This window comes from Lepidochelys kempii, chromosome 23, assembly GCF_965140285.1.
Source record: "Lepidochelys kempii isolate rLepKem1 chromosome 23, rLepKem1.hap1, whole genome shotgun sequence".
Classification (NCBI taxonomy): Eukaryota; Metazoa; Chordata; order Testudines; family Cheloniidae; genus Lepidochelys; species Lepidochelys kempii.
Genome location: NC_136402.1, coordinates 3,201,263 through 3,218,600, shown reverse-complemented (window position 1 = coordinate 3,218,600; position 17,338 = coordinate 3,201,263). Strand labels below are relative to the sequence as shown.

The 17,338-nt window shown below is 57.5% G+C and overlaps 1 protein-coding gene across 1 annotated transcript; it reads left to right on the top strand.

The window, feature by feature from the left end:
• Window positions 1-1,382: 1,382 nt before the first annotated feature.
• Window positions 1,383-17,040, top strand: CCER2 (coiled-coil glutamate rich protein 2). Its single transcript, XM_073321743.2, has 6 exons — window positions 1,383-1,691; window positions 8,747-8,793; window positions 11,233-11,326; window positions 12,074-12,133; window positions 13,026-13,885; window positions 14,776-17,040. The coding sequence occupies exons 1-6, from the start codon at window positions 1,646-1,648 to the stop codon at window positions 14,857-14,859; spliced, it is 1,191 nt and encodes a 396-aa protein (XP_073177844.2). The 5' UTR covers window positions 1,383-1,645; the 3' UTR covers window positions 14,860-17,040.
• Window positions 17,041-17,338: the final 298 nt, after the last annotated feature.

Here is a 17,338-nt window from a genome sequence, read left to right as displayed (position 1 = left end):
CAACGGAGTGACGCCGGTTTACACCTGCTACAGATCTGGCCCCATTGGCTGCAACGGAGTGACACCGATTCTGGCCGGGGCCGGGGGGATCTGGCCCCGGCTTTGGAATCAAAAAGAAGAGGGTTGTCATAGGAACAACATTAGAACAAGATGAGCCGGCGTCAAGTTTTCGAAGGGAAGCGCGTCGTTAATGGGGGTTGATTTGAAAGGGCAGCAGCGCGATCAAAATGAGAAATTAATTTAATTAAAGTGAACGAGGCATTTTTCAAACCCCAGGTTTCCTCGGCCGGGCTGGCTCATGTTTCCCGAGAGGAGCCAAACGAGGAGCTGTCCTATGTTTGTCACCGTTTACGCTTGTGTGAGTTTCCTCCGTGCTGGGGAGCGCCTTCACCCGGAGCTTTGTACGCAGCACTCTGACTGGAGTGGCCGTCAGGGCACTCGGCTTAGTTAATGAAGTCTCGTACACGCTTCTGTCCACACACAAATCAGTCTGACTCCCATCAGCAAGCACTCAGGACCCGGCTCCGAGGTCCCTTCTAGAGCCCAAGTCCTGTTGCGACTTGGGTCCCAGACCTGTTATTTTGCAGTGTGGACGCAGCTCAAGCCGCAGACCCGGGTCAGAAGGGCTGCGTGGCACAGAGCGGGCACGGCTCTGAGACCCGGGTCCAGCAATTGTAAAGCCAGGTTTACAATGGAGGGTGGACGCCAGTCAAGCGCTGGCTTGGAAACCGTGTCCACAAGACCGGGTCTGACCCCATGGGGGTGCGCAGAGCTCTGCCAGGGGGTACATCGACTCATCTAGATATTTGCCCGACTTTACTACAGGCTCCGTAAACAGCTCTAGTGAAGTTACAAACTAAAATTTCATATGATGACGTGTTTATACTGCTCTATGTACTAGACACTGAGATGTCAGGACAATATTTATATTCCAATTGCTTTGTTTTATAATTCGGTGGTGAAAATGAGACAGGAAGCCATTTGGCTGGGACACTTTTGTATTTTTCTGTCTCGTTTTGTAAGCAAGTCGTTTTTCAGAGAGGTGAAACTTGGGGGTACGCAAGACAAATCAGCCTCCTGAAAGGGGTCTGGAAAGCTTGAGAGCCCCTGGTGTGGACATAGACTCTGATCCACAAAGTCACTCCTGATTTACACCAGGGTCCGGTCAGAATCTGGCCCGCCCAGACCTTTTAGCTACCTCGGTAACCCAGGCCTTAAGCCCAGGGACCAGTGTGTGCTAGGGAGGAGGCAAGCTAGATTATTTGCTGGCCAGGTTTGGTTAGGCACTGGGGTGGCTTGGAATAAATCCAGTGTGCAGAAGGGAAAGGAGGGGGAGATCACACACCCCCCCCCGCAGCTGACATCACTTCCTTTGCAGCCTGCCTCCTATTTAAAATCCCGCTGCCTGTCCTCATATGCAGAGGCAGGGCCGCTCGCGCACACATGCGAAGGCTGCACCTGTGGGGATTCGGGCAAGCTCGCTGGCCTTGGCTGACCAGCTGTTCCGCGGCTGCCTCCCCAGCCCCTTCTAACCCGCGTCTGCAGCCCGCTTCGCTCCTGAGCTCCCAGCCCGCCTGCCTTTGTTTTACACCCGTCGTCAACAGCAGAATTTGGGCAGCTCTTTGGGACTCGCCACCCGAGCACCATGCAGGCCGTCGGCCTCTCCGTCTTGCTCCTGTCCTGCTGGCACGGTAAGAGCCGAGCAAAGCAAGGCCCAGACTGGGATAGACACAGCTAGGCGGGTTTTCAGAAGTGCCTAGCTGAGTTAGGTGCCTGGTCTGCTTAGGTGCTTTTGAAAATCCCCTTCGGTGCCGAACTTTGCGTCTTAGATGCACAGATACCTTTGTAAATCTGCCCCCAAGTGCCTCTTCCATGCCCTGATGTCTCTGATCATTGTAAGTTTCCACTGTGTGTTCTGGCTTGGGTCAGTCCTGCTTTCCCATTCTCCTGCCTTCTGGGGAAGATCCCGCCTGGGCTGGGACAGCGTGTGGCCAATTTCTCTTTCAAAGGGGGCTGGCGTGGGAAGGTGGCGATTGTTTGCCCCCTGGGAAAATGCGGCCTCCCTGGGGGGATCTGCCAGAAATCCATGTTCCGTGCCATCTGGGGAACATGCTGCATTGAAAAAAACACACACGCACTCACCAGCAGCCGGCTTTATTCTTTGGCTGGGGGTATTCTGCAGGAGGAGCTCGGCTTGAAGTGGGACAAAGTCCTGTTTTACGCTGGGTGGCACCAAATGAAAGGCCGTCTTGGCAGCAGCCGGTGTGTGCCAAGCCCCGGGGGTGGAGGGGGTTTGAAGGATTTCAGCACCCTAGACAGCATCCTGCCCCAGGCATCTGGCAGAGGAATATCTGAGCTGCATCTTAAATATCCTGGCGCTCAAAATGCTGCGCCCCCGCTCCCGAGTTGTGAAGGGGACGGCTTCCCCAGCCATCTCCTGGGATCCTGCGTGGTGGAGAATTTGCAATTAGTCAAAAGGTTTCAAGGCAAATCCGGATCGGGGCCTGAGGGGACCGGATCAGGGCAAGAAAGGGCTGCTTTCAGACTAGACATGCTGATATGAATCCAAAGGCCTGTCCAGTCATGGGGGTGCACCAGAGGGAGAGTAAGATTGTGTGTGCAGATCTCCGTGTCCCCTTTGCACGCACAGATCTGTGTACGCACGAGCGTGTGCACGTAGGGCTGGAACTGGGGGTGCTGCAGCTCCCCCTGGCTTGACGTGGTTTCCATCATGTGCCGGGTTTACAGTTTGGTTCCATGGCTCTCAGCACCCGCAACTGTACAAATTGTCCCTGCAGCCCCAGATTGGTGGGTCTGGGGCCGCGTGCGTGAAGATCTGGGGGGGGCGATCTGCACCCCCGTGTGCACCTGTCTCGCTAGATCTGCATGCAGGGCCGAGGAACTTCCCCCTGCGGTTGCATTCGAAAGAGCGGCGCTCGGTTCACATCAATTTGGGGGGGGGCAGACTTCACTTAGCACCCCCTGAGTCTTTCCCAGCAGTCCCCGACCAGGTCAAAGTCATTAAAAAGCCCAGGGGCCTCCTTCTGTTCTCCTGCCGCCATCACCCCGGCGGCTGCTGATTTACCCCGGAATCAGGCCCGAGCTTTCAGGAGCGAAGCCCCGATTTCGGAGCTAGGTGGGCCAAGGCTTCCTCCAGCTGGATCCCAGCCGCTTGCTTTCTCCGCCGCGTTGTGCTACCTCCCACATTACATAATATCATTATATAAGGCTGGTGCGTCCCTCGCTGCAGCCTCCAGGTGCCAGAGCGACGGCTCCCCTTCTGCAGTCCATTGTTTGGCCTGTGTGTGGGGTGGGGGGACAACCCCGGGGCCCCCTGGAGGGGTGGATTATCAATGCACGTGCTGGGGAAGGAGCACACCCTGGGGGACTTGTGCATAAGGAAGCTGTTAGATAGGAGGCGCCAGGTCCGACTTATTTGCATTATTATTCGTCTTTGCTCTGTGGCTGCTTTTCAGCAGGGGGTGAGGGATGCCTGTGGAAACAGCTGCTGTGCTCCAGCCCAGAGGTGGCTGCATCGCAGCGGTGGGTGAGGGATCCCTGTAAAAACAGCTGCTGTGCTCCAGCCCAGAGGTGGCTGCATCTCAGTGCTGGGTGAAATTATCCACGTATAAGGGTTTCAGATACAAATGCTAGCAGGAATTGGACTCGGGTATAGACAGAGGGGCTGGGATGGAACGAGCTGCCCTTTGCGTTTGTCTGGCTTTCGCAGGAAGATCCCAAACGTAGGGTCTCTTGGCCCCACAGCAGGAACGCACTACCCGGCCAGCATTTGGTTATCAAAACAGGGCCTCGGCCAAAACCAGCTGGGGCACTAGCCTGCGAATCAGGGTTCTGGGCCCACCTCTGCTTCAGGACCTTGAGCCAGTCACCTGCCCGCTCTGTGCCTCAGTTTCCCCTTTTTGTGTCTATTTAGATGGCAAGCTCTTCAGGGCAGGGACTGTCTCTCACTCCATGTCCGTGCCTCACCCGGCATGGCTGGGGTCTCTGCTCTCGGTCAGGGTCTGGGCAATGCCTGGCACAATGGGGGGTCCCTGATCTCGGGCAGGATCCATGCTAGATCCAGCACAAGGAAGGCCCCCCTCTCTGACAAGTGTGTGTGTGGACGGGTCTGTGCAGCACCTGGTGTGACTGGGGGCCAGATCCTGGTTTGAGCCTCTAGCTGCTGCTGCAATACCCCTAATATTAAAGCAAAGATCCCCCCGGGTCTGTGCAGCACCTGGGTGCCAAGGAGCAGCAGACGCTAGGGAGGAAGACGCCTGCGAGGGAGAATCTTTGTCCCAGCCCCTGTGTGAACAGGGGCCAGCCTGCGCCCCACTCAGGGCTGGGGTAAAAGGATCCAGGGGCTGCACGCCAACGCTGGCTACAGGAGATGGAGAGCTAAAGGGCCCCGCTATTGCAGGGCGCCCTATATAAGGAGGGCGGGGGGTGGCCCCCCAAGTTCTCAGCCTGAGGGTCTGGGGGCAGCTAGAGTAGGAGAGCAGGGGCTGGAGGACACCCAGCACATCAACAGCTCCTTTCCACCAGGGAGATCCCCCACGTGGGGGCGGGGGTTGTCAGTATCATTCAGCCCCCATGGAGATGAAATGACTTAGTCCAGGTCGAACTGCAAGTCAATGGCAGAGCTGAAAATAGAACCCAGGAGTCTTGACTGCCAGCCCCAACCCCACTGCTCTAACCACTAGACCCCCCCTTCCCCTCCCCTCCCCTCCCCTCCCAGAGCTGGGATAGAACCCAGGAGTCCTGGCTCCCAGACCCCCCTGCTCTAGCCACTAGGCCCCACTCCCCTCCCAGAGCTGGGATAGAACCCAGGAGTCCTGGCTCCCAGCCCCCCTTGCTCTAGCCACTAGGCCCCACTCCCCTCCCAGAGCTGGGATAGAACCCAGGAGTCCTGGTTCCCAGACCCCCTTGCTCTAGCCACTAGGCCCCACTCCCCTCCCAGAGCTGGGATAGAACCCAGGAGTCCTGGCTCCCAGACCCCCTTGCTCTAGCCACTAGGCCCCACTCCCCTCCCAGAGCTGGGATAGAACCCAGGAGTCCTGGCTCCCAGACCCCCTTGCTCTAGCCACTAGGCCCCACTCCCCTCCCAGAGCTGGGATAGAGCCCAGGAGTCCTGGTTCTCAGACCCCCTTGCTCTAGCCACTAGGCCCCACTCCCCTCCCAGAGCTGGGATAGAACCCAGGAGTCCTGGCTCCCAGACCCCCTTGCTCTAGCCACTAGGCCCCACTCCCCTCCCAGAGCTGGGATAGAACCCAGGAGTCCTGGCCCCCCTCCCCGCCCCTCCCTGCTCTAACCGCGAGACCCCGCTTCCCTCCCGGGGGAGCCAGGGATCAAATCCTGTGCTACCTGGGGGCCAGGTTCCAAGCTGATTTGCCCCAGTGTAACTGTGACCGGCGCAGGGATTCTGCCCTCCCGCTGTCCCAGGGAATGCAGCCGCCTGCTGCCCTAAAACCTCCATGCCGGGGTCCGGCCCCCCACCCCTGCTTGGCCCTTTCCCGCCCCCACTGGTGCTGGGTCCCTGCTGGTGTCAGCGTCCACCTGCCGGGTGTCGTGAGCGGGCAGCCTGCCCTCCCGGAACAGCTGAGGATATGCCCTGGGCTAAATGCAGCTAATAATAGGTGGGCACCTGCTGCTGGGGCATGCAGCCCCCCCCGCCCTTTACCACCTGCTCTGCCCCCGCCACAGAAGGGCACGTTGGATCCACTCTGCAGAGCCATCAAGCGCCGGGGGGTTCCTGGGGGGCGGGGCGGGGGAATCTTTCCACCGGGTTTTGGATCAGGCCCGGAGGTGCCTGGATTTGCAAGCTGCATGGCGCGAGCTCTGGTGCGTTGGCAGGTGCAGAGCGTTTGAGGAAGGCCACACCGCTGGCCTGGCATGCCGGGGCCTGTGCAAAGCCGGGCAGCTTCATCCTCGGGGGCCGTGAGACTCCACCAGCGTCAGCCTCCTTTGGCCACAACAGGGCGCTATTGCTATTCCACAGCTCTGACTCCACAGCGACGTTACCCGTGTGTGATGCAGCCCCCTCTAGTGGCTGGTTCACGTATGAGGATAACAGCCTACTGCTGCTAGCAACTGATGGGGCTAATCGTTTCGCTCAAGCGATAGAGACCTATGCTTTTAACAAGGAAGAGGGTTTGATTTCCACGGATGTGCCATCACTGGGTGGTCTGTACTCTCTTTTCTTTTCTTTTTCTTTCCCCCCCAACCATAGAATCATAGAATATCAGGGTTGGAAGGGACCTCAGGAGGTCATCTAGTCCAACCTCCTGCTCAAAGCAGGACCGATCCCCAATTAAATCATCCCAGCCAGGGCTTTGTCAAGCCTGACCTTAAAAACTTCTAAGGAAGGAGATTCCACCACCTCCCTAGGGAACCCATTCCAGTGTTTCACCACCCTCCTCGTGAAAAAGTTTTTCCTAATATCCAACCTAAACCTCCCCCACTGCAACTTGAGACCATTACTCCTTGTTCTGTCATCTGCTACCACTGAGAACAGTCTAGAGCCATCCTCTTTGGAACCTCCTTTCAGGTTGTTGAAAGCAGCTATCAAATCCCCCCTCATTCTTCTCTTCCGCAGACTAAACATCCCCAGTTCCCTCAGCCTCTCCTCATAACTCATGTGTTCCAGTCCCCTAATCATTTTTGTTGCCCTCCTCTGGACTCTCTCCAATTTTTCCACATCCTTCTTGCAGTGTGGGGCCCAAAACTGGACACAGTACTCCAGATGAGGCCTCACCAGTGTCGAATAGAGGGGAACGATCACGTCCCTCGATCTGCTGGCAATGCCCCTACTTATACATCCCAAAATGCCATTGGCCTTCTTGGCTACAAGGGCACACTGTTGACTCCTATCCAGCTTCTCGTCCACTGTAACCCCTAGGTCCTTTTCTGCAGAACTGCTGCCTAGCCATTCGGTCCCTAGTCTGTAGCGGTGCATGGGATTCTTCCGTCCTAAGTGCAGGACTCTGCACTTGTCCTTGTTGAACCTCATCAGATTTCTTTTGGCCCAATCCTCCAATTGTCCCTCTGTATCCTATCCCTGCCCTCCAGCGTATCTACCACTCCTCCTAGTTTAGTGTCATCTGCAAACTTGCTGAGGGTTCAATCCACACCATCCTCCAGATCATTTATGAAGATATTGAACAAAACCGGCCCCAGGACCGACCCTTGGGGCACTCCATTTGATACTGGCTGCCAACTAGACATGGAGCCATTGATCACTACCCATTGAGCCCGACAATCGAGCCAATTTTCTACCCACCTTACATGCATTCGTCCAGCCCATACTTCTTTAACTTGCTGACAAGAATACTGTCAACCCTTCTATTTTCCCCTCATTGTTCCAAAAGCAACACACCTGTCTGCCTGCAAACCCGCCGGCCTTCAATTACTCAGGTTGCTTTGCTCTTCACAAAGAAACAAAAGCCTGGTCATTTATTTTGCCCGAGATCTTGCTGTTCTGCCAGCAGCCCCTGCGGGGACCTCATTACGATGATGGCAGTGATCACGCAGCCAGAGAAAGAAGCTTTTCTCTCCCCGGTGGTGGCAGAGCCTGGTGCATTAAAACTGCATGAAGTGCAGCTGTTTCAGGGAGCCAAAAAAAAAGGAAGGGAAAGTAATTGGTGCCTGGAGGGTGGTTAGCATCGGGAAGGCAGAACCACTGCGTAGGTAACAGCGTGTGCTAAGCAAGGGGTAAGTAGATGGGCAGGGAATGGTTTTTTCCCCACCTTGATTGTCAGCTGACTTAGTCTGAGCCTGGATTCCTCATGCCATTAGGCACTCATGAGTTGTGGGTCTGTAATGAATGACCCTGCGGGGGAGGCTGATCTAGTGGTAGGGTGTGTGACCTCGGGGGGAGGCCTCCTCTGGGTATGTCCACACTGCAACCAAAGGTGTGTTACTAACTCGGGCTTCAGTTCAACCCCAGATTCCCCTACAGGCATTGATCAGAGCTAAACGCTGCATCCATGCCTCGGTTTCCCCTCCCGCTTGTTATCAATATAGCCTGTGAACTCTTTATTCTCTCTGTGTGTCTGCACAATGGATAACACAACAGGGCCCTGGCCTCAGTCAGGGCCTCTAGGTGCTACCCTAATACACGTAACGAGTGGTGTGAGTGTACGCTTTATTTATATACCACGCGGGTCATGCCCAGATCTCAACACTTCAGGGGGTTAGAACTTGCATCCCAATTTTTACAGGTGGGGAAACTGAGGCACAGAGCAGGGCAGCGGCTTGCCCCAAAGTTACCTAGTCAAGTCTGGCAGAGCTGGAAATAGAACCCAGGCGTCCCTGATCCCCTGTCCCCACGGTTCTAACTCCGAGACCTCCCTCCCCCTCCCAGAGTGGGGATTAGAACTCAGGAGTCCTGACTCTCAGCTCTCCACCCCCTACTCTAATCTACTAGGCTACAACCCTCTCCCAGAGAGTGCCTGTCTGATCCTGGACAAAGTTTTTAAAAAAAAATGTGTGTGCCTCAGTTTCCCTTTCTTTGAGTTGTCTGTTTAGCTCATAAGATTTTGGGGGCAGGGACTGTCTCTTACTATGTGTCTATGCAGCACCTCGCACAAGGCAGCCCCAGGCTCAACTGGAGCCTCTAATGAGTTACTGCAGTACCCCTAATCACGGAAACACCCGGGAAGCGGTAGAGGGACTGTGTTCTAGCGATTGTGTTGCCGACTAATGAAAGCCCGTAATAATAGATTGCCTCACCTCTTTTATTTTGCAGCCGATTCACTGCCATTGTCCACCCAGCTCTCGGAGGAAGATGAAAAGGTAAGAAAAAAAAAAAACACAGGAAGGAAGAAAAAGAAAACGGACCAAACCCAACATTTCCACTGAAATGAACAAGACGCCTGACGGGGTTAAACTGGGGTCCCTGCTTCAGGAACAGTGCAGTAGAGAGGCCGGGACTCAGGACACCTGGGGTCTTTCCCCAGACCCGTGGGGCCTCTCTCTTTGTGCATTTGTCTGTCTTGTCTGTTTATGGTGCTGCCAACCTCAAACATTCAAAACTCACGAGATTGGTCTTAAAAACCATGAGATTTTTTTAACTAAACTTTCAGCTCCTTTGATTTACCCTGCGCTGTTTGACCGGTGTAAGGTTCACATGCTCAAGGCTTTTCCCTAACACCAGGCGGGTTTTCTATTTCCTGAAAATTGGCCGAGGACAAAAACACGTGGGCATGTTTAGTGTTGACACAAGAAGGCTGAGAGGGGTCCTGAGAAGTCTTCCAGTAGGTTAAGGGCTGTTATAAAGGAGACAAGGATCCATTTTTCTCCACGGGCCGCTGGAGGTAGGACAAGAAGCAATGGGCTCAATCTTCAGCGGTGAGCTATCAGGACAAACTTTCTAACTCCCAGGGGAGTGAAGCTCTGGAGCAGGCTCCCAAGGGCGGATGTGGGATCCCCGTCATTGGAGGTTTTTAAGAACAAACCCTTGTCAGGGATGGGCTAAGTTTGTGCAGGGGGCTGGATACAGTGACCTCTCACGGTCCCTTCCAACCCGATGTTTCTATGATTCCATGAGCTTCTGAGGAATTCACGTGATTCCAGGACCTGGGGCTGGCGAGAAATCAGCAAATATCTCAAGAGTCCCCCGAAATTCTGGAGAGTTGGCAATGTGCCTGGATGCTGTTAGGGGGAGGGGATGATTGTGCAGCGCCTGGCGCGATGGGGACCTGATTTGGGCTGGGGTCCGTAGGTGCTACCCTAACACAAATCATTCATAGCAATTCTCTCCCATTGTCTTCCTCTTTCTTCTCCCCGCGCCACTGAGTGTTCTCAGATGCGTATGGGCGTCTATAAGCGCATGAGAGGCAGCGTAAGCGAGTGGATGGCGCATCGGAACAGGACTCAGCAGATTCGGGTTCTCTTCCTGGTTCAACTTGCTGGGGAAGTCGTGGTCCAGCTGCGTGCCTCAGTTTCCCCGCTGTAAAATGGCAGAAACGATGCTGGCCTCCTTTGGAAAGGGCTTTGGGATCTGCCCATGACAAGCGCTAGGGCAGTGGTTCTCAACCAGGGGTCTGGGGGGTCGCGAGCTGGTTTCAGGGGGGTCGGCATTAGACTCTCTAGGAACCAGAGCAGAAAGCCAAAGCCTCACCGGAAGGGACTGCAGCCCAGGACCCCGAGCCCCACCACCGAAGGCTGAAGCTGCAGTCTAAGCAACTTAGTTTTGCGGTGCCCCCTGTGATGTGGGGCCCGAGCAACTGCCCCGCTTCCCACCCCCTAATGCCGCCCTGGCTTTTATAGGCAGGAAACCAGTTCTTGTGGCACAGCTGGGCTGTGGAGTTTTTATCGCATGTTGGGGGGGGGCCTCAGAAAGACAAGGGATGAGACCCCCCGTGCTCGGGATTATTATTTGTTAAGAACGCTGATTATGTCAGCTCTTTGTTCGCGATGCCGCATAAGTCACCACAGAGCCCCGGCCAACGTTGTCAGGACTCGGGTGGCTGCGAAAATGTAGAACGAAACGGTTTCCCGTCGGAAAGCAGGGTTTCCTCTCAAGTGAAATTCTCCCTGGGAAAAGATCCATTTTGGCGGCGTCTTTCCTGCCGGGAAATGGGACCGTTGCAGGTCGACACAGTGCCCCATGGGAGTTGTATGCTTTCACCCCCCTCCCACACCCCATTCTCCTCATGAACCTTACTCCCCAGCCAGACTACATCGCCCATGCTGCACCATGGTCACTTCCTAAAGAAGTTTTGGGTTTTGGCCTTGTCGGGAGAAAAAAACAAACAAACCAGCATTTCCCACTGTCCTGGATTCCTGGGATCTGGGCTTTCCTTTCTTTCCAGCTGCTGTTCTCCTCTGCTTCCCTGCAGAGCGGTGCTGGAAATTGCTATGTCAAAGTCTCAACCATCGGATCTATCTTCCGGCTCCTCCGCTCACCCGCGTTGACTCAGGCTGGTCCTTGGTTTAGCTGTCTGATTCCAGCTCAGACAGAGCAGCGGACAGTTCTGCTAGCCCCTCGTTCCTGGTGGCGCTCAGTGGGCGGCCGTACGAACGCCACAGGGAACCTGAGGCATTCCGGTGGCTCGTAAAAATATAACCTCCCTTCATTGCAGCCGTGCGATGGCCCTCCCGTTTTCCGATCACGCTGGCCCTGACCTGTCGGAAGTTGACAGCCATGGGAGAGGAGGGGAAACCCTGAGGGGATCTTTGGTGTGTTGTCCTTGTAAACCCAAATTCACTCTTACCATCCCCCCCGGCCAGGTCATCAAATGCATCACGGAAGTTCTGGCTGACACCCTGGCCAAACCTAGCCCGGTTTCGGTCGCCAGCGACTGCCTGAAGATCCTGAAAGAAGGTGAGTGCCCCGGGATGTGGCCATCAGCTCCTGGGGAAAGCGGAGCCGGATACAGATCCGAACACCCCCCACAGCTCAGCAAGGACTCAGTCCCATCTCTGATGGAAGAGACTTAGAAGGCAGCTCCTGATTGCTCTCAGATTCCCCTGGGCTGCCCTGGGAGCAACCAGGGGCCTTGGTGGGGGTGGGTGGGAAAAAGCCCCCTGAGACTCTCCCCTTAGCAAGTGAAGTGGAAGTGGAGTAAGGGGGTGGACTGGGGGCACGCCCAGAGTGCATTGCGCCATGGCTATTCTCTGCCCCCCCGGGGCCCAGAGGTGGTGGCCACGAGTTAGAGCAGCTCTAAGGCTGCTGTGATGCTGAGGACCATGCAGGACCCAGGACCCGGGGAGGGCAAAGGGGGTTATAGTCCCCTCCCCCTATTTCTACCAGAAACACTGGGAATCTGACTGTAATCGGGAACCAGCTTTTCATGCAATGTGTGTACATCACCTAGCACTGCTCAGAGAACTCGGGGCGCTACCTTAATTCACTTAGTTAATCTCCCCCTCCCCCAGAATTACCTCGCACTCGGGACAGGTTTTCTCACCTGTCTCTGCACGAGACGGTCCTTGCGGGTGAAAGGCAGCTCAGTGATACCACTGCACGTGGCTGCGGCTCGTTCCTAGCCCACGACCAGGGCAGGTTGTTTGCCCGAGGGCACCAATTGGGCACAAGCTCATAAGGGGGTTCACCTGTTGTCTCTTCCAGACGAGCGGGTCCTGGCCATGCTGCACCATCACTACCTGCTGAAGGAGCTGGTCCACGAAGGTACCTGCCTTGGCCCCCATCCCACCCTCCCTGCATGAATTACAGTGACCGCACGAGGAGTCAGGACGCCTGGGTCCTATTCCTGGCTCTGTTGCCAACCTGAATCTGGAAAATAGGTGGCAGCCCCTGGAGCGGAAAAGCTCCAAATCCCATTCTCTGCCCCCTCTGACTCATCTAGCCCCCCACGCTGGGGCCAGATCAGAGCCAGCGCCCCGGAGACGGGAAAAACACCGTGCCCCTGCCCCCGCTGAGCCACCCAGTCCTCCTACCCTCTGGCCAGATCAGAGCTGGTGCCCCCTAAAGGGGAAAGGCACCATGTCCCATTCCCTGCCCCCCCACCCGCCGAGCCACCCACGCTCCTGCCCTGGGGCCAGATCAGAGCTGGTGCACCCTAGAGGGGAAAGTCCCCATGTCCCATTCTCCGCCCCCCAGGCCAGCAAGTTTCCCCACTCTAGGGCTGGATCAGAACCGGCACCCGTGAGAGGGGAAAGGCCCTTGGCTCCCAATCCCCACCTCCTTGAGGCAGCCAGTCCCCTGTCCTGAGGCCGGATTGGAGGTGGCACGCCCTGGAGGGGACCCCAGTTTCATCCAACCCTAGTGCGTGTGGAGGGGACCTGGCTGGGGGGGATCAGGGAAAGGGATACAGGGCATTAGGGCAATATCCCACTCGCCACCAAAGCTGACACTCCGAGCGGAGAAGCCAAGGGAGAGGTGTCTGGAGACGGGGTAGGGCTGGGGAACCCGGACGATGGGGGACCAGGGTGCATGGGCAGTTTGTGGACACGGGCCTTGCTGTGTGAATGGGGTCCCCTGGCCTGTGTCCACCCATCCCCAATGGGGTCAGGACTGCCACAAGGTGGGAACAGCTCACTGTTCTCCTCTCTGCCCCTAGAGAATGCCCACCACCACCCGAGCCGCGGCGCCTGGCACGAGCCAGAGGAGGGCCCCGTGGGGGACGAGCTGAGGAAGCAGGACAAGTCCCTCCAGCATAGCTCGGCCGCCTCCGAGACGATGGAGGAGAAGGAGGGCGAGGCCCGGAAGGAGGAGTATGAGAAGACGGAGAAGATTGAGGAGAAGGTGAAGGAGGAGAAGGTCTCGCAAGGGAAGGACAGCACCCAGGTGGAGGAGGAGGCCAAAGAGATCCTTGAGGGCGAGGAAGAGGAGGAGGAGAGGAAGAGGAGGCACGAGGAGGTGAGGCGGGCATCGCCCAAGCTGCGGGAGACCCAGGGCCCCAGGGCCAGCAAGAAAACGGGGCCGCCAGCCAAGAGGCACTTCAGCCAAGAGGACAGTTCAGAGGAGGAGCTGCCGTACCACCATGGAGGCCGGCACCGCGGGGGGCTAGAGGACTGGGAGCAGGAGGAAGAGGAGGAGGAGGAAGAGGAGGAGGAGGAGGAAGAGGAAAAGCGATCGGGCCCGGCCCAGCGGAAAGGCGGCCCAGCTAAGCGGATGGCCGAGAAGGCCAGTGACGAGGAGACGGCCCAGTTTGAGGCAGAGGAGAAGGGCGTTAAAATCTCCAACTCGAAGAGCCACCTCCGCGGGGACGGGCAGCTGTGGAAGGAGGGGGAGGAGAGGCACAGCCACCACCACGGGCCACCCGGCCACGCGCTGAAGAAGAGGCACCATGAGGACGAGGCGGGACACCTGAAGGGCAAGCACTGGGGCCACCAGGAGGAGGCGGAAGAGGAGGAGGAAGAAGAGGAAGAGGAGGAGGAGGAGGAAGAGGAAGAAGAGAGGGAGACCAAGAAGGACAAGGTCAGCACTTAGCCCTTTTCCATGGGCTACATGGCTAGTGATCCTGGGGGTAGCCTCCAGCCTGGGAGCCTGCCAGCTCTCAGGACTGAGCAGCTGAAAGCCAGGAGGTGGGCAGCTAAACGGCCTTTGTGCCCATGAAAAAAATCTTCCCTGCATACCTCCAGCTCCCACGGCCTTCGGGAGCCCCGGGGGTCTGGCCCTCCGTGGGCAGAAAGGAGCCGGCTGGGAATTTTTCAGTGGAACGGCCCAGTTGCCACCCAAGTTTTGTCAGCGTCCCAGGAGGGAATTTGTGGTCAGAACCAGGGGACGCCGTGCCCCAGCGTCAGTAGCCCGGTGGCTAAGGCCACCAGCTGGCATGGGCCAGATCCAGGTTCGAGTCCCTGCTCCAAATCAAGCTGAGCAGGGGCCCGATGCTGGATTCCCAGCTCAGTGCTCTGACCCGGGGCTATGGGCTCTTCTGCGGTGGGGCTCTCCCATTTTTCGCTACGCGCCTCCCAAGGTCTCTGTTTCCTCCTCGTGACGAACCCTGCAAAGTTTCCCACCTGGCTCCGCAGCTGCAGGGCCAGCTGGGTGGAGGGGAGACGAGGCAGCCTGCAGCATTGCAAGCGCATTGGGGTCAGTTGGGCCTCCTCGCTCCATCCTCCCCCCGCCCGTGGCCATGTGGACGATTGGCCCAAACGCCCCTGCGCTCCCAGCCCTGGGCATTGTGGGATAGGTGCTGTGGGGATCCCAGAATGCACCTGGGCAGCCAGAGGTGCAAAGCCCGGTTTTGGGGGGCGATAAACGAAAGGCCTGGTGGGTGGCTTGGATGTAGTGGCCTGGGGGGTGGTAGGGATGAGCCCTGGGGGGTCCCCCATCCTCACGGCCCCTCTTGCTTTCTCTCCATCCAGGAACGGGAGCTGGAGAATCTGGAACAGATAGAGCATGCACTGAAGAAGGTGGCGGAGAAGCTGCGGGAGCTGAAGAGAGGATGACCTCCCCAGCCCCCTTAGGGGAGCAGGGAGCCGTGGGAGGGGGACAAAGGGGCGGCCGCCCCTTTAAGAGTCACCCCCCGCCCCGGCACCCCCACACATGTGCTTTCTCTGTATATATCCCTCCTCTCCTCTCCCACTCGGCTGTGGACTGTTATCAAAGCCTCGGAGCTTGTGATTTTCTATCTGCTCCCCCTGCCCCCCCCCACTCCGTCAGGGACCCAGCCCGACCTGAGGCCAAGGAAAATAACCAACCCTCCAACCTACCCTCCCCACCCACTCCATGCAGGAAACATCCCTCCCCAGCAATGGAGGGCGAGAGATGTTGGGGGGGGGCACCCTAGATCTCAGCAACTGTGCGCTCTGGGGGTACCGAGTGGGTAGGAATGTCCCCCTGAGAACTGCCCACAGCTGGCGTGGTATAAAGGGTGAATAGCCACGCTGCGCTGTGGCTAACCTCTGCCCCCCAGAACCCAGAGGGGGTGGCTATGGGGCGTGGCCAGAGCACACTGTGCTGTGGCTATTCTCTGCCGTTCCCCCCCCCAACCCCCAGGGCCCAAGAGGGAGGAGTTTATTTCACTTGTGGCCTCTTGTTTAATGCAGACCCCCTGTGGGGCACCAAAGAAGGGACAGAAAGAGGGGACCCTCCGGTGCCAGGGGGGGAACCTGCCTGACTCCCCACCCACTGGGCAAGCCGGACTCTGGCAGTTAACACGCAGCCTCGTGGGACCTGGCGGCTCTGCCTGGTCCTCGAAACCTCGGTTTCCCTGACCCCTCCGCCCCCGACACCCAACCATCGCTTTGGGCTCAGGGGTCAGCTCTGCCCACCTCCCAAGGGGTCATTTTCACCAGCAGCCAGACGCGCTCAGCCTGTGGGGCCCACGGGAGGCCTGGAGGTGGAGGGGAGATGGGGGGAGGCAGCCGCAGTAGCACCAGGAAAGCCGAGGGGCAGGGGGCCTGCATAGCGGGGGGCGGGGGGGGTCAGCTGGAGAAGGTACAGCTGACGTGTACCCAGCTGGCCTGGCTGATGAGGTCAAGGCCCAGGGCTCTGTGCGTCTGTCCCACCAGGGCTTTCCTGCTCCCGTCGCCCCGGTGGGGAGCTGCGGGTGCAGGATCCCGCCTCAGCGAAGGGGGCTGCTGAGTTTCCACTGCAGACCAGGGAAGCGAGGTGTGATTAAGGGGGGAGGGATAGCTCAGTGGTTTGAGCACTGGCCTGCTAAACCCAGGGTTGTGAGTTCAATTCTTGAGGGGGCCATTTAGGGATCTGGGGCAAAAACTGGGGATTGGTTCTGCTTTGAGCAGGGGCTCGGACTAGATGACAACCTGAGGTCCCTTCCAATCCTGAGATTCTGTGATTCCTGCTGGGCTATAGACAGGGACCCAGCCTCTCCTGGCCCGGGATGTGACGGGGGGAAGGCCTGGAGCCCCAGAGGTCGGTCACACACAGCTCATCACTCACAGAAAGGCGAGGTAATTAGGAGAGGTCTCTTCGCACGCAAGAAGCCTGATCTGGTCTGACCTGAACGTCCCCGCAGCCGTCCTGCCCTCAGAGTCTGGAGACTTCTAGGGGCGTCAGAGAGGAGACAGGATGAGTTTGACCCCAGAAGTGTCTGTAAGGGTCTGCTCTGTCCCACGCAGCAGGAACCCACCTCCTGTCGCCCCATAAGTACAGGCTTGGGAGCTTGGCAGGCTGCAGCCGTAGCCTGATCCTCGCTGCGGGGCGACAAAACACAGACACGTCCTGTATGTTAGGCAGGGGATGCAGAGAGAAGCCTATTGTATTAGCTGCAGGGGTCTTTCTCACTCATTCATACCCACACACCCCATCCATGGGTAACACAAAGCAGTGGTTACATTCCCTAGCTACATTCCTAAAGCGAGATCCCTCGGACCTGGCGCCTCTGGCGGCCCCGATCCTCCCAATCCTGGTCTCTCGGGCTTTTCACTTTGGGTTTTTTGCTGATTTCTCCCCCCACCTCCCATTCAAGCTGGAGGACTCTCTTCCCCCGGCACCCTCCCCGTAGGCCGTGAGCGCATCTCTTGCAGGTGCTGATGCTGTGTAGCTGCTTGATGGCCTGGTCTATCAGGTGTTGGGGTTTGCGGGGGGGGTTGTTTTTGGTTTTTTTAGATCCCTGTCCTTGTGTAGCCAGCTCTGTGGACCAATAAAGCACAGTGAAAACCAGACTCCGACCCGCCAGCTTTCCTTCGTGTCGTGTCTGTTTCGATGCCGGGGTTTTCTGTTTCGATCATGTGATGGGGGTGAGCGGCACGTTGCAGTGGGAGTTTCAAGGCGTGACACTGGCAGAACGAAGGTTAAAACAGCCACTGGAGATGTGGGTTCAGGACCCTGCTCTACCCACAAACTCCCTGTGTGACCATATGCCAGGCTGCCCTGTGCCTCGGGTTCCCCTGCAGTACAGTGGAGATAAAAACCTTCCCCTGTCTTAGCAGGAGCTTGGCAGGATAAGTACATTGACAATGG

Excerpts from the sequence above, each read along its gene's own strand:
- CCER2 (XM_073321743.2), top strand. The coding sequence starts at position 1,646 with ATGCAGGCCGTCGGCCTCTCCGTCTTGCTCCTGTCCTGCTGGCACG. Across the intron at positions 8,794-11,232 it reads TCTCGGAGGAAGATGAAAAG|GTCATCAAATGCATCACGGA; the intron begins GTAAGAAAAAAA and ends CCCCCCGGCCAG. Across the intron at positions 12,134-13,025 it reads GAAGGAGCTGGTCCACGAAG|AGAATGCCCACCACCACCCG; the intron begins GTACCTGCCTTG and ends CTCTGCCCCTAG.